The 12,784-nt window shown below is 44.3% G+C and overlaps 1 protein-coding gene across 28 annotated transcripts in view; it reads left to right on the forward strand.

The window, feature by feature from the left end:
* The window catches only part of CAMK2G (calcium/calmodulin dependent protein kinase II gamma), a 255,718-nt gene that overhangs the window by 201,150 nt on the left and 41,784 nt on the right, over nt 1-12,784 (forward strand). For 27 of the 28 annotated variants that reach the window (XM_072931541.1, XM_072931542.1, XM_072931544.1 and 24 more), the window contains 6 exons: nt 3,663-3,717; nt 4,275-4,340; nt 7,190-7,262; nt 10,434-10,536; nt 11,410-11,493; nt 12,363-12,457. In XM_072931541.1, the coding sequence (XP_072787642.1) occupies nt 3,663-3,717; nt 4,275-4,340; nt 7,190-7,262; nt 10,434-10,536; nt 11,410-11,493; nt 12,363-12,457 (476 nt within the window). The remainder of the gene's footprint in view (nt 1-3,662; nt 3,718-4,274; nt 4,341-7,189; nt 7,263-10,433; nt 10,537-11,409; nt 11,494-12,362; nt 12,458-12,784) is intronic. The other variant, XM_072931553.1, reaches the window with a different exon arrangement.

A 12,784-nucleotide genomic window follows, 5' to 3' on the forward strand; every position in this document is an offset into this window, starting at 1 on the left:
ACAGTGTGTCAGGACCAGCAGCTTGTGGAAGAAATAGGATCCTCTTTTCATGGGAAGATGTTTGAAACAGAGGACGGCCCAGTACTTGAGTTTTGCTCTTGGAACTGGCCATTCGGGAACCTGTGTTTTACCTTCAGGTGGAGGACATTTGCACAGGTTATCTTTAAGCAGAGAGGGCTCTATACTGTATGGATGGTGAAGGTATCAGATGTTTTCTGTTTGTGTATCTTCATGGTGGATACTCACAAAATGTGGATCATATTTGTGAACCACCAAAGTGAAGAGGAGGTACAGAGGCTTTTAAAATATTTTTTATCATTCTGTTACTTCTGAATATATGTCATTTCATGGACTAGCTGAATAGTTTTGGAAAATTCAGGTCATGTTTTTGAGCTAATCATCCCTCAGTTAGGGATGCTAGTGCTGTAGTAGAAAGCAGGGCATTTTAACTTTGCATGTCAGCAGAGTGAACCGTGGCCTCAGAGCTGTCCATTGCAGACTCCTTGCTAGTCAGGAGAGCTCTTGTGGCTCTGCAGGAGGGTAGGGAAGCAACACTTTAGGGTGAAAGGACATGAGGTTTTATTTCTGTTCTGCTACTGTGTATTGGTTTTGTTTATTCACATCAGTGTGAAGTTAGGGCTGGAATTGAGACTCACAAGAGTTTTGGTATATTCAGACTTTTATTTTTTTTTTCTTTTTGACTCCACTTACTGCTGTCCAACTTCACACTACTATTCTGAGCTGTCACTCATTATTCCTGTGCAAAGTAGTGGTGCCCAGTGTAATTATTCCTACAGCTTTTCTGGATTTTGCTATTCTACCATTACTCCCTCAGCTTCATTACCTCAGCAGATGAAATCCCAGGCAGATTTTATTCCAGGATCATTGTGGACTGTTGTGAAGAGGCAGCTCCCTTGTTAAGTTAATGACCTGTGTCCTGCCTTCAAGGCCTTCTTTTGTTGTGCAGCCCTAGGGTGGTGCATAATGTCAGTATTTATGAACTGTCTCTGTTGTCTTGTCATGGCTCCTTACCTAAGGATGCAAGTAGTGTTTTACTGTCCTTGAAGGCTCTCTTTGCTGCCTCTGCCAGTCTCTGCCAGCTGAATTGCTACTTCCTTCCCTTTTCATAATGTAGCTGACAAAATTGCTTTCCATGGGACAAAGGAATAGCACCGATCAGCTCATTTGTGTTTTATTTTCTGATGTAATTTGCTGCCCGAATCTTTGCATCAAAGTTTATCATTCACTGTTCCTCACTTCTACCTGCCAACATGTTTACATGTCTTTTTCAAGGCTACTGTTCTCAGCATGCTGGTGGCTGTACTCCTCCATTGTGATATCACTCGTGGCACTTTCCTCTGTGCTTGGTGTTTCTTGCAGTGCTTTGGTGACCATTCAGGTGCCAGAGGAAGAAGAATGCTTTTTCATGCCCACTGAGCATCACCAAACATGACCTTGTTAGTACATTCAGCTTTCCTTGAAGTTTCTCCATCTGTTCATAACGTCTCTCTGCAGACTTTTGCCTGTGTTCTGGGTTTCAGCTCTTGTTGATGTGCTTTTGTCCTGGTTTCACCTCAAGCACTGGAGTGAAAACTGCCCTGCACTGGAAATCTAAGTGTCTTTTTCAGCTGCCTTCCATCTTGTTTCCAATCTTGAATGGAAATCTCTCCTAGGAAATACCTTTCTTCTCATTTGTGTTTTTGTAATGCCGCCTCTGCTGCTTTTTGCCAAGTGCTCAGGAGGCAAGTGTTCTTGTAAACACAAATTTGTGTTACAATAAAGTTATTACAGACACAACTAAAACTGCTTGCTTGGAAGAATTCTTTGTTTGCAGCAAGTGATTTACAGGACATAGTTGGTCAGGGTGATGTGTCTGTTCTCACGCATTAGGAACAGCATATTGAATTGAATGCTGTATTGGCTTGCTCGCAGCATTTTGCTGGATGGAGTGCTCCTCCCAAACCCCTGCAGTTAGATATGGGGAAATGCTAAGGAAAGGAAACAAGCCAAGGGACCAGGTCAGAGAGCTTTTAGATAAAAGGAGAAAAAAATATGGGAATCAACAGGCAAAAAGAACAAGGAAAGAATTAAATCCTCTGAGGAAGGGTACTGGCAGTGGTCTCTGCACATCTGTGCTACTCTCTTTTCTGGGTTTGAGTGTGTTTGCATGCACATGGAAGGGTGCCTGAACAAAGGAGTGTTGCAAGGAGGAGTAAAGAAGAGCATTAACAACATGTGCAAAAGCTGTTCCATATGTGCCCAGTGCTAGTTTGAAACCTTCCCAAGACAGTGATGATGGTAGTTGATGTCATGCACTGATAAGAGGTGCAAACTGACTTCTTGATACTGACAGAGAGAAAATGATGATGCTGGGAAAATCAAGGCAGGTCACCTGTGTTGTATGGGGAAGAGAATGGAAGGTAGGGAAGAGAGGCAAAGGTAACATTGAAGTGACAGAGCAGGATAATGAGATTTTTCTTGTAACTATGAGAACGGTCAACGCTACTTTGGTCAATACTCAATTACAAGGTGTTAAAGTGACTGAGACCCAGTCTTGTCTCAGCTAGTTGCTTTACTTGGGTGAATCAATAGGCAAAGAATATAGATGGTCATGTGAAGAAGACATCTTGTTCTAGTCAGGATGTGAAGGCTTAGGAATTGAGTGAAAGAGAGTTGCTAACTTGTGACTGATTGGCAGAGGAAAGAGTGATGTTCTGCAGCAGAGGAAAAAACCAAAAAAGTATGGTTTCTGTAGCCATATGAAGTTTCTCCTCTTGGGTTACAATAGTGCCTAGGTATCCAAGAATGGTCGAAGAAATGGAGATTTTGATTCAGGCAAGAGGAAATGGCACCATGCTGAGTGCATAGATACAATTGTTATTGCCTGTATGTAACATGGGGAAAGGAGAACAGAACCTCAGAGATCCCAAAATATAAGGGAATAGTGGCCCATTATGGGCCTGGGACATGGAACGGTAAAAGATGAAAGTTAATTTAGGTAAAAGGAGCAGAACTAAAGAGGGATAGCTGAAGGTGGATGAAATATTGAGAAGTGGAATGTGATCAAATATGTATTTGGAAACATCTGACATGCTGGTCAGAAAAATGAGACAAGAAACTGGTTCTGAATTTTGGGTAAGGATGTGCAGTGTAAGTCAGAATGAAGTGAGGAAAAAGAAATAACAGAAGAGAGAACATCGTTGAGCCTTACAGATAAACGGCAGAAAGGAGGCCAATGGTACTGACAAGCAGGGAGAGTCAGAAGTCAATTTATGGATTGAAGGCTTGTTTTGGGACTCGGAAAAAGGTTTGTTTTAGGAAATAATGGATTGGGAGAGATGCCAAAGTATGAGCATGTAGGAAAAAGTTGGCAAATATGAAAGGAGGGTACTGAAATATTAGAGAGGAAGAATGAACAGGAGGTCAAAAATACTCAGAGCTTGTTTTGACGCTGGAGAGGGGTGAATGTATGTGCAGGACACCCATCTGTTCCTTTGAGATAACGGAAAAAAATAGGTCACTAAGGGAGCACACAGAGTAAAGGGCATGGGGAATTAATAGACTGAGTAGGTTGAGGGAGAACTTGGTTATGTGCATGAGTTTGATTTGTGAAGTGTCGTATTTGCTGTTTAAATCTTCACTTCTTGATTATGTTTTTGCAGTGCGACTCCATGACAGTATTTCAGAAGAAGGTTTCCATTACCTCGTCTTTGATCTGTAAGTGTCTGTCTCTGATGCTTCACCAGTGATGCAGGCACATTGGTGGTTGACTAAGAGTGGAATAAAAAGCACCTGCATTAGGATAATTCTCCCTTTCTCTTTTGAGACCTGTAAATACCTCTGGCCTATTTGACAAAAATCCATTCACTGTGTGATGGGGACAGACCAGGAAGGCTTCTGGTACCAGGTGTAAATGTGGGATGGCAAAGAATGTCTATCCTGTGTATGGAGACAATTTGGTTTAAGTCTCTGAGGCAGCCCAGCGGGGGTCAGAGGAGGGCTGTCCTTCCCAAGCTCAGCATACACTACGCTCAGCAGAGGTGTGTGGGCAGTTCATGTGCAGTGTGTCAGCAGTGTCCTGCACACTGCTGGTCCAGGGGCTCAGCCATGTGGCTGTAGCAGTGCTGGTGCCATGGTGGTGGAGCTCTGCCTGTAAGGCAGCATCCCATGCAGGCTGTGGCAAAGGGCCCGGGTGGGTGGCCATATACATCCTGTGCAGCCTTTAACTGCACAAGCATGGGCTCTGTAACATCCTTTGTTCTTTTGCACTCCAGGGTTACTGGTGGGGAGCTCTTTGAAGATATTGTTGCTAGAGAATACTACAGTGAAGCAGATGCCAGGTAAGGCTGTTTCCAGACCCTTGCATGCGTGTTCCATGTACATGTACAAGTGGAATGAGTTTCCTGGCTGCTGATCTGCCGTGGCTTTGTTCTAACACTCTTGCCCCTTGTCTGGATGAAACAAATCCTCTTTCTGCTATTAGCATGAACTTAATTGTCACCAGACAGCCTGACTCAGTATAGCTATAGACCTTGCCCGCTTGCAGACATTGTTGTCTCTGTCACTTTCACATTCTGTGCTGTTTGCTGGGAGAGCCACTGCTGGCAGCTTTGTCTACCTGGCCTTTTTGGTGGGTGGTGACAGTGTGTCCTTACTGAGCAAACATAAAGGAGAGCTGTGAGGGTGCTGCCTGCTTGGCTTTCTTTTTCTAGCATGGTTTCCAGTGATGTGCCACTGCTGTTGGGCAGATCCATTCAGTTTGCCTGAGTCTAGGTAATGGTTTACAGGGCAGTGAGGAAACGGGGCTTTGAAGGCTGTGTTTTTGTGGAAGTCTCTGACTGACAGTCAGCTGGTCAGTGCAGTGACAGAAGGCACAACATGAGAGACCAACCTTCATATTTTAATGTTAAAAAGATTTGGAGTTATGCCCTTCTGTTCCTGAATGTATCCCCTCTCTCCCACATGTGAGGTTCCTGAAGTGGCACGTGCATGTCCGTGTTTATACAGGGTGGATGTTATGTGCAGCAGTAGCTGAGGGTGTTGTCTGACCCATCCATCTTCTGGACATGCAGCATCTGGAATCAAAGCCAGGATTAGGCCACTCCTGTTCTGCTTTTGCATGGCCTTGGAGTGGCCCAGTGGTGACATTTCACTCTGCTGACTGAACACCCAGTCATGTTCTTATCCCATACTAACGCTTGCTGAAGCAGAAATCAGGGGAGCCATGAGAAGAGAGTTGTAAGAAGGAAGTAATGGGTACTGTGGCAGGTTGAGCTTGACGGGGAGTACTTTAAGGACGATGATACTGAGTGCAGGGAAGGAAAGAGAGTGTGACCTGGGGTGTTGGTGTAGGTACTGCTAATAGAGTCTGCAGGCACTTATTTGCTTTCCCTGTGGTTCACTTACAGCGTCTGTCTTCTGGTCATTGCAGGCTTTCAAATGAGGCACTGCCCTGCATGCTCTGCCAGGAGCCATCTGGTGATTGGGAAGGCCAGTGAACTCATCAGCTCTGCTGGAGCTCCTGGCAAAGAGATTTGAGATGTTTTCAGTGGGGTGTACAGATCTTGTAGGCACAGCATCTCAGATGGATATGCAGTTGATCATGCCACTCTGCCTTGAAGCTGGGAAGTTTTGAGGTTATCAATCACAATCCTTCCCCTGTTCCTCTTGCCAGTGCCTGTTCCCTGAAGTGCTCAAAAGCTGTCAGTGACTGACACTGCTTGGGAAAATTATGGCAGGGTTAGGGGAAAAGGAGGACTATCTGTTGCTCTGTGAGCTCTCCTTAGGGTGCTCAGGCCTCTGACTGTCATCTGGTCAGGTCTCGCCCAAGTGCCCGTAAGATGACAGAGTGAAACTCCTCCCTTTCTCTCCCCATGCTGTGCTGAATTCCAGAGCAGTCTGAGAGAGCGAGGGAGCGAGGTCTGTGCCAATCTGCCGTGTTTGGCTCGCCTGGGACACCTCACACTTTTGCCATTTTTGGCCAGAAAATCTCTCTCGCTCAGACTCAGCTCTGTTCTAATTATACATTTTTGTTTTGGGAGCAGGGAGATTTTCATGGATTCCGACCCTGAGGATCAGACTGCCAGCTCCAGAGGGGTGGGGGTAGCAAATACACAGTGCTGTACCTCCTTTCCTCTCCTCTTCCTCTCCTCACCCTCTTCCTATCTTTTCCTGTAGCTTTTTTTCAAATATTTGAAAAAAAAAAATTCTTTCAAATATTTCACTAATTTCAAATTTGTTCCTCTGAGATTTGTAGAAGTCAATGAAGGGTCTGAGAGATCCTACAGTGAGGACATAGACCTCTCTGAGTTGTCGACATCTGTATGGTTGCTGCCCAGCTATACTTGTCAAAATACCTATTCCATTCCAGATTCACCCTTGGGAGCCAAGTGAGAGTTTAGTGGAAGAGATAGTTCCAGCCTGGAATCTCACCCATGGGTGGATTGTGCTGTTGTTATGCGACAGGTGTAAATAACATCTTGTTTTTGTCCCTGTGGTTTACAGCAGTGGGAATGGCAGAGACAGGGTTTTCTGTGAGCTGGGGGAGTGCAGCACGCTGCACTTAACGGAATGAGTCTGCTTTTCAGATTACTAACCCCTTAAGTGGGATCTGTACTTAAAAGGCACCCAGCAAGCGGGTGTGTGTGCACATTGTGTATATAAAGTGCTTGAGATGCTGCTCTGAAAGCTTTGCAAACTGGCAGGCACCCAGGCGTCGTCATCCTGAATTTTCTGGGGGAGGCTGCTGTTCTCCCAAAGTTTATTCTTCAGTCGGGACTAGCCCAGTGGAATGTTTCCTGGAGTGATTTGGTCTTGCTTGCACAATTTCAGCTGCTGTGCTGAAATGCTCGGGTGCCTTGGCTGTTCTGTGTGGGGTGGGCACTGTTGGCTGAAGGAACAAGTGAGAGGCTTAGTATGATGGGAAGGGAAGGAAGGAAATGATGGGAGGTAGGAGTGAGGCTTTGTGGTCCTGCTACAGAAAGGATGTTTGGCATCTTGTTGCTGGGAGGGGTGGGGTTGTTCAGCTGTGATGGTGCTGAGCTGTGGCATCCACTGGTCACGATGAAGAGATTCAGCATGAGCTCTTGAATGCCCTCTAGTACAAATGTAAAAGTTAGGGAAGTAGTTCTGGGATGAGATGTTAAATGTGTGTGCGTAACTTTGTGTGTCTCTCCCTTTTATCTTGCAGCCACTGTATTCATCAGATACTGGAGAGTGTGAATCACATTCACCAGCATGATATCGTGCACAGGGACTTGAAGGTAATGTTTCCTCTGTGCTGTAGTATGAGGAGAGCAGCCAGGGGATCATTGGAAGAAGCAAGACAGGAATATTGTGTTGCCAGCTGGCAGAGATTTTTGTGTGGGCTTTTTTTGGGCTTGGTTGTGTTGTTTGTTTTATTTTTTTTAATTTGAACTGTGTTCAGGGGTTCCTGAAGCACAAATTTGCTTCTTCAGAGTTTTCTAGAGGGCTAGAGGATGTGCTGAACTCCCAAGGAAGTTTTCAGTCTTTGTGAACCTTGCCAGCTCTCAGCTTCTCTGAGGCAGCTCCAGGATGTGGTAGTTGTGAATCTTGGAGAGGAGTATGCTTCCAGAGAAACTTGGGAAGGATTCATTGTAATGAAGGACACTTTCTAGTTTGTGATTGAAGAGATCTCTAGAGACCTGGAGCAATCTTTGTTCAATCTGCCAGGATGAGTTTGTCTGCACAGAGCATGTATATTTTTATTCTGCAGTGTTGCCAAATACATGCCACTGCGCTAGGGCAGAGATGTTCAACAAGAATTTTTTGTGTTATTTCTTTCTTTTCTCATCAGGAGAAGCACTTTAAATCTAAAACCAAAACTGCTGGCCAGTTAAAGACTGGATGAATCAATCATTTGACACATGATAACACATTTATAGCTCTAAGCCTCCCCAGTGGAGTCACCTAAACTCCCCAAACTGGGCAGCTGTGCTGGGAGCTGGGCAGGCTCCAGCATGAAGAGATTTGTGTGGGAAAGTCTACATACCCTGGAGCCTTCTCTGTCTAAAGTGGCAATGGTGATGGTCACCAACAGTCCAGTTAAATTAATGCAGGATGACACCTGCTGCTAGTGTTGGTTTGGGCTTGTTAAACAATGTACAAGGGGGAAAGTAGAAAAATATTTTGCAGAGAGCACGGTAAAAGCACATTGCAAGCTTGGTGGCAGTGTTCCTCTGGTGTTTTTGTCTAGTGGAGAACCCTTTGTGTTTCTGACAAACTCTATGCAACACTTTTGACTTTCAGCTTCACTACATTATGAAAAAATACAAATTATCTGCTGTGGACTCTTGGCTGCTCCTGATTAGATCCAACACCAGCTCCTGCGAAAGCAGCATCCAAGAGGCACTACTGCCCAAAATTAGGGAGTCTATGAAAATCAATAATGTTTTCCACTACAGAAGAAGCTTTCGTTGTGTTCAAATATAATCTGGTTTCCTTCCAAAAGTTTTGTTTGTAGGAAAGCTAGCAACTTGTTCAGAATTTATCAGCTTCTAGACACTCCCTGCTGTAGTTAATATGTTTCTTCTGTTGCTTGCTCTGATTGACTGAAACTATCCAGGCCTGAGGAGTAACCATTCCTTTTAGCAATGAAAGGTCCTATGCTTTTTATCTAATATTTAGCTCCTCTCCAAAAGCTTGGCCTTCAGTGTCAGTGTGTAATAACTGTAGAGCCTGCTTCAAGTAAAGTTTTATCCTTTGTACCTTACTCTCATAAGCCTGTCTTTTGGCTGACATGCTATTAAAGAGTGTCAAATATTGATCTTCCTATAGGGACTGTAAGAAATTAGAGAGTGCATTCACATCTTCACCAAAAAGTATGTGAAACCTGAGACAACCCATATGTTGGCAAACATGCACATGGATAAGCACCATTGGCCTTAAGGTGTTTGCTTCTAAAATAGAGGTACAAAGTGCTTAACTAGCACAAGTCTCTCTTAAATGTTGCTCTTAGTCAAGCTAAGTCTAGGTGCAGTCTGGAGTTGAGAGGGATTTTCAGAATATTTAATTGATGTTCTGCTTTAGGGTCTTGTTTATAGTGGTGAATTTTCATTAGTGTAACTTGGTTACCACAATCTCTTCTTCTTGCCATATAGTGAAAAGCCAATGCCATCCAAATTTATTGAGACCCAGTTGTCCTTCCTTCCAAGCTGCTTATGGCAAGGACTGTGTTGAGGAAGGCTTTTCTGCTTTCATTCAAAGGAGAAGTGGGCACATGCCCAGTACTTTAGGACAGATGAGTGAGCAAAGCACCTTGTGCCTGTCAGGCAGAACAGGGGTAAAGAGTGGCTATGGGGTGAAAAAAGTGAGCAAGCTGTAAAAAAGCTCTTTATCAGATTTGTGAAACTGAAAGAAGCTCCTTTTTCTGGATTTCCAGGCTTCTATCCTGCTCAGTTAAAAAATCAACTTGATAACAAATTGCATAAAAGATGAGAAGAGGATAGGATGAGAAACCACCTATTTGTTTTGACCTGCCTATCTTCAAGTTGATTTTCCAGCAAAGCCACAATAGCCATCACCTTAAAGCTTTGGGGTTTCAAGGGGTCCCATGTAACTAGCTACTCTTGTGCTTCAGAGGAAGCTGCCAATTTTCAGTCCAGTTTTTGGAGCTATGTAAAGGCTTCTCCTGAAGTCCTCTGCTGGAACATAACAGAATTATGGTTTGAGTGAGATTCATTCAAGGTGGAAATGTGAGGGTCAAAAGTCTGTCTCCATTTCCTGGCACATGGAAAAAGTGACAAGGTTGCTTCTTGTATAGGTTATGGCAGCAGTAGCAAGACAGAATATTTTATGCTGCTGTAAATGTGTAGCATGAAAAAATTGCTTACAAGAATACTCACTGCTGTGCTGCTTATGCCAGTTTGAGGCTTTTTCTGTAAGGGATGAAAACTACTGCCTAGCCAGATGATGCCTTCCCACATTACAGCAGTGTATTTGGCAGCCCTTATTAGCATCATATTTACTTTTTCAGTGCCTTGGGGACTGTCTAATGTTCAAGGGGAGAAACATCACTGCAGATTGTATCTCCTGCATTGTCCCTCCCTTCTTCCCCGCTTCCCTTTCCCCTCCCCCAATTATCCTCTGAGGAGGGCAGAATAGAATTTTGGCTTAAGTGCTGCAGGAACTGTACTGCCAGTGCCCTCTGGTGTCAGCATGTAATGTATGGGCTGGGTTGGAAGAGGCTGTCTCCCACAGAGGAGCCAGAGGATTTGTGTTAGACTTGACAATTTACTGCTGCTCTAGGTCAAGGCCATTCGTTGCTGTTGCTGTGTCCTCGTCTGAACAGGTGTAGTACTGCATGCTAAATTCAGTCAGCAGGTGCAATTTAGTGATGTGAATACTAGGTGAGAGGTTTTAAACAAGGATGTCAGTCTTTCATTCTTACTCTCTTTTTTCTTTCTTCTCCTCAGCCTGAGAATTTACTACTAGCGAGTAAATGTAAGGGTGCTGCTGTCAAACTGGCTGACTTCGGACTGGCTATAGAAGTCCAGGGAGAGCAGCAGGCCTGGTTTGGTAAGACTGTCTGAGCTTTCCCAGCTTTGCTCCCCTGTTTTCTGGTGGCTGGTTGAGTTGCATCCTCCTGAGTACTTTCTCTCAGCTCTTGCAGCACTCTTCTCTGTATTTGGCTGTTTCTTTGCCAAGCATGACAGCCTCTGTGTCTTAGGCTCAAGCCTAGGTGCAATAGAGAAGTAATAAAGAAAGGCAGAGCAAATGGCTATGTGTTTCTCTATTTTTCTTCTCAGTTTACAGTAGATGCTAGTGTCAGAGATGAATGCAGCTGCTAAGTTTAGACCCTGATCTGAACTTTCCTACTGCTTACAAGTGTAGACATCTGGAATTTTGTTTGGTCACTTTACAGAAATGTGTTTGACCTAGCCTTCCTCAGGCACATTTGGATCTGACCTTATCTTTGTTTAGCTAAAACATAATTGGAAATGAGACCTTTTCAGGTTAAAAATCAGCTCCGATACTCTGCAGTGCTGCAGAGATTCTGAAAAAACGACTTCTCCCGGTCTCCCCATGTCACTCGGCAATTAGATGTGTTCCATTTGTGTCTTGTGTTTTCAAACTCCAAGCCATTATGTGTAACAATTATATAAGGCCTGGCATACAAGTTTGTGCCCACCTGGTTGACATGGTCCCTCTTACTTGTCTGTTTTTTCTTGCAATACACAGGCACTGGATCCCATCTGATTTTCTGTTTTATTTAGGGGTTTCTTGCCTCTTTTTGTTGGTTTACCAAGAGACAGCTCTAGCAAATAGGAGATGAAGGGTGGGAGAGACAAGTTTTAGAATTCATTAGTTATCACTAGTGGATTTTGGGATATGGCAAGCTCTCTTTTGCTTGGGTACTGTAAGTACTTCATGTCATCCATTTTCTGGCAGGGTTTGCTGGTACTCCAGGCTACCTCTCCCCTGAAGTCTTAAGAAAAGATCCTTATGGAAAACCAGTGGATATATGGGCATGTGGTAAGATTTGAAAAAATGTTTTACACTTAAACAACATAATTCCATGTAAAAGAGTGCTTCCATGTAGCCTGTTGCTGGGAGGGTGCAGAGTGCTCCTTTTTACTGGGTGGACACATGAAGGCACAATTGAGGATAAGCACCTTGTGTAGATGGAACGAATACTGGAGCCTGAACTCATTTGATTCTGGCTCCTAATCTTTTCCTTGGGCCATCTATCAGATGTATGAGACTCAAGAGATAGGATCTGTCTATACTTTGCAGAGTCAGTTGTTTAGATAACTGTAGCAATTTCCTATTACACTATGTAGAAGATGAAATACTGAAGAGGGATTATTTTTTTAAGACAAAAGAAGTAAGTGTTAATGTATCTGGGACAGATAAGTTTAAAGATTTATGATATCAGTGTTGCCTGACATGGACTAAATGTTTCGCTGCAGGTCAGGAGTGTCAGCTTTGTCAGAATCATTTTTGTCCCAACACCATGTACAGTAAGCATCTAAAAACAGAGTGCTTCCTAAAATGTCCCTTGCTGCCCAGGAACCCTAGGAAATGTGGCTTCATCTTACTCTGAGGGCAGCTGGGAGTTGTGGCTCGCCAGCCATGGTAGCCAGAGGAGGGTAGAAGGACATTGTGCAGCTCGTTCTAGCTCCTGACACTGGCGTTAAGAGCTGAACATGAAGTGCCGGGGTGAGGTCCAGCAGATGACAGATTTGTACTGTGTTTTGCTATCTCAGAAGACTAAATATGACGGCAAATGAATATATGGAGAAATCATTGCCTTGGGGACTGTCAAGAGGGAAGGAAGAGGGGCTGAAGGAATAAATGGCACATTAGCCTAACCATAGTGTATCTGTGTCTCTCCCTCCCAGGAGTGATTCTGTACATATTACTAGTGGGGTACCCTCCCTTTTGGGATGAAGATCAGCACAAACTCTATCAGCAGATCAAAGCCGGAGCCTATGACGTAAGGGCACTTTCTTGCTGAGTACCTGCATGGGTGTAGAAGCCATCCAAAACATGGCACTGTCTTACCTGGTGTCCTGCAGCAGGACCAAGCTTCTGTGCAAAGTGACGTTTGACGTGCTCATACACCTGGTTGTCTTCACTGCCTGGGATACAGTCCTGTCTGGAGCTGCTGGAGGGATATGAAGGGAAAGCATCACAGTGGGCACTAGAGCATTGACGCTTGTTAGGGAAATGCAGAGGGTGGGAAATTATCTCCTCTAGTAATGCTGATACTTTCAGTGGAGTAGAGGAAAGATAGAGTGAAGGAGCTTGTCTTTGTCAAGGC

This window comes from Taeniopygia guttata, chromosome 6 (assembly GCF_048771995.1).
Source record: "Taeniopygia guttata chromosome 6, bTaeGut7.mat, whole genome shotgun sequence".
Taxonomy (NCBI): domain Eukaryota; kingdom Metazoa; phylum Chordata; class Aves; order Passeriformes; family Estrildidae; genus Taeniopygia; species Taeniopygia guttata.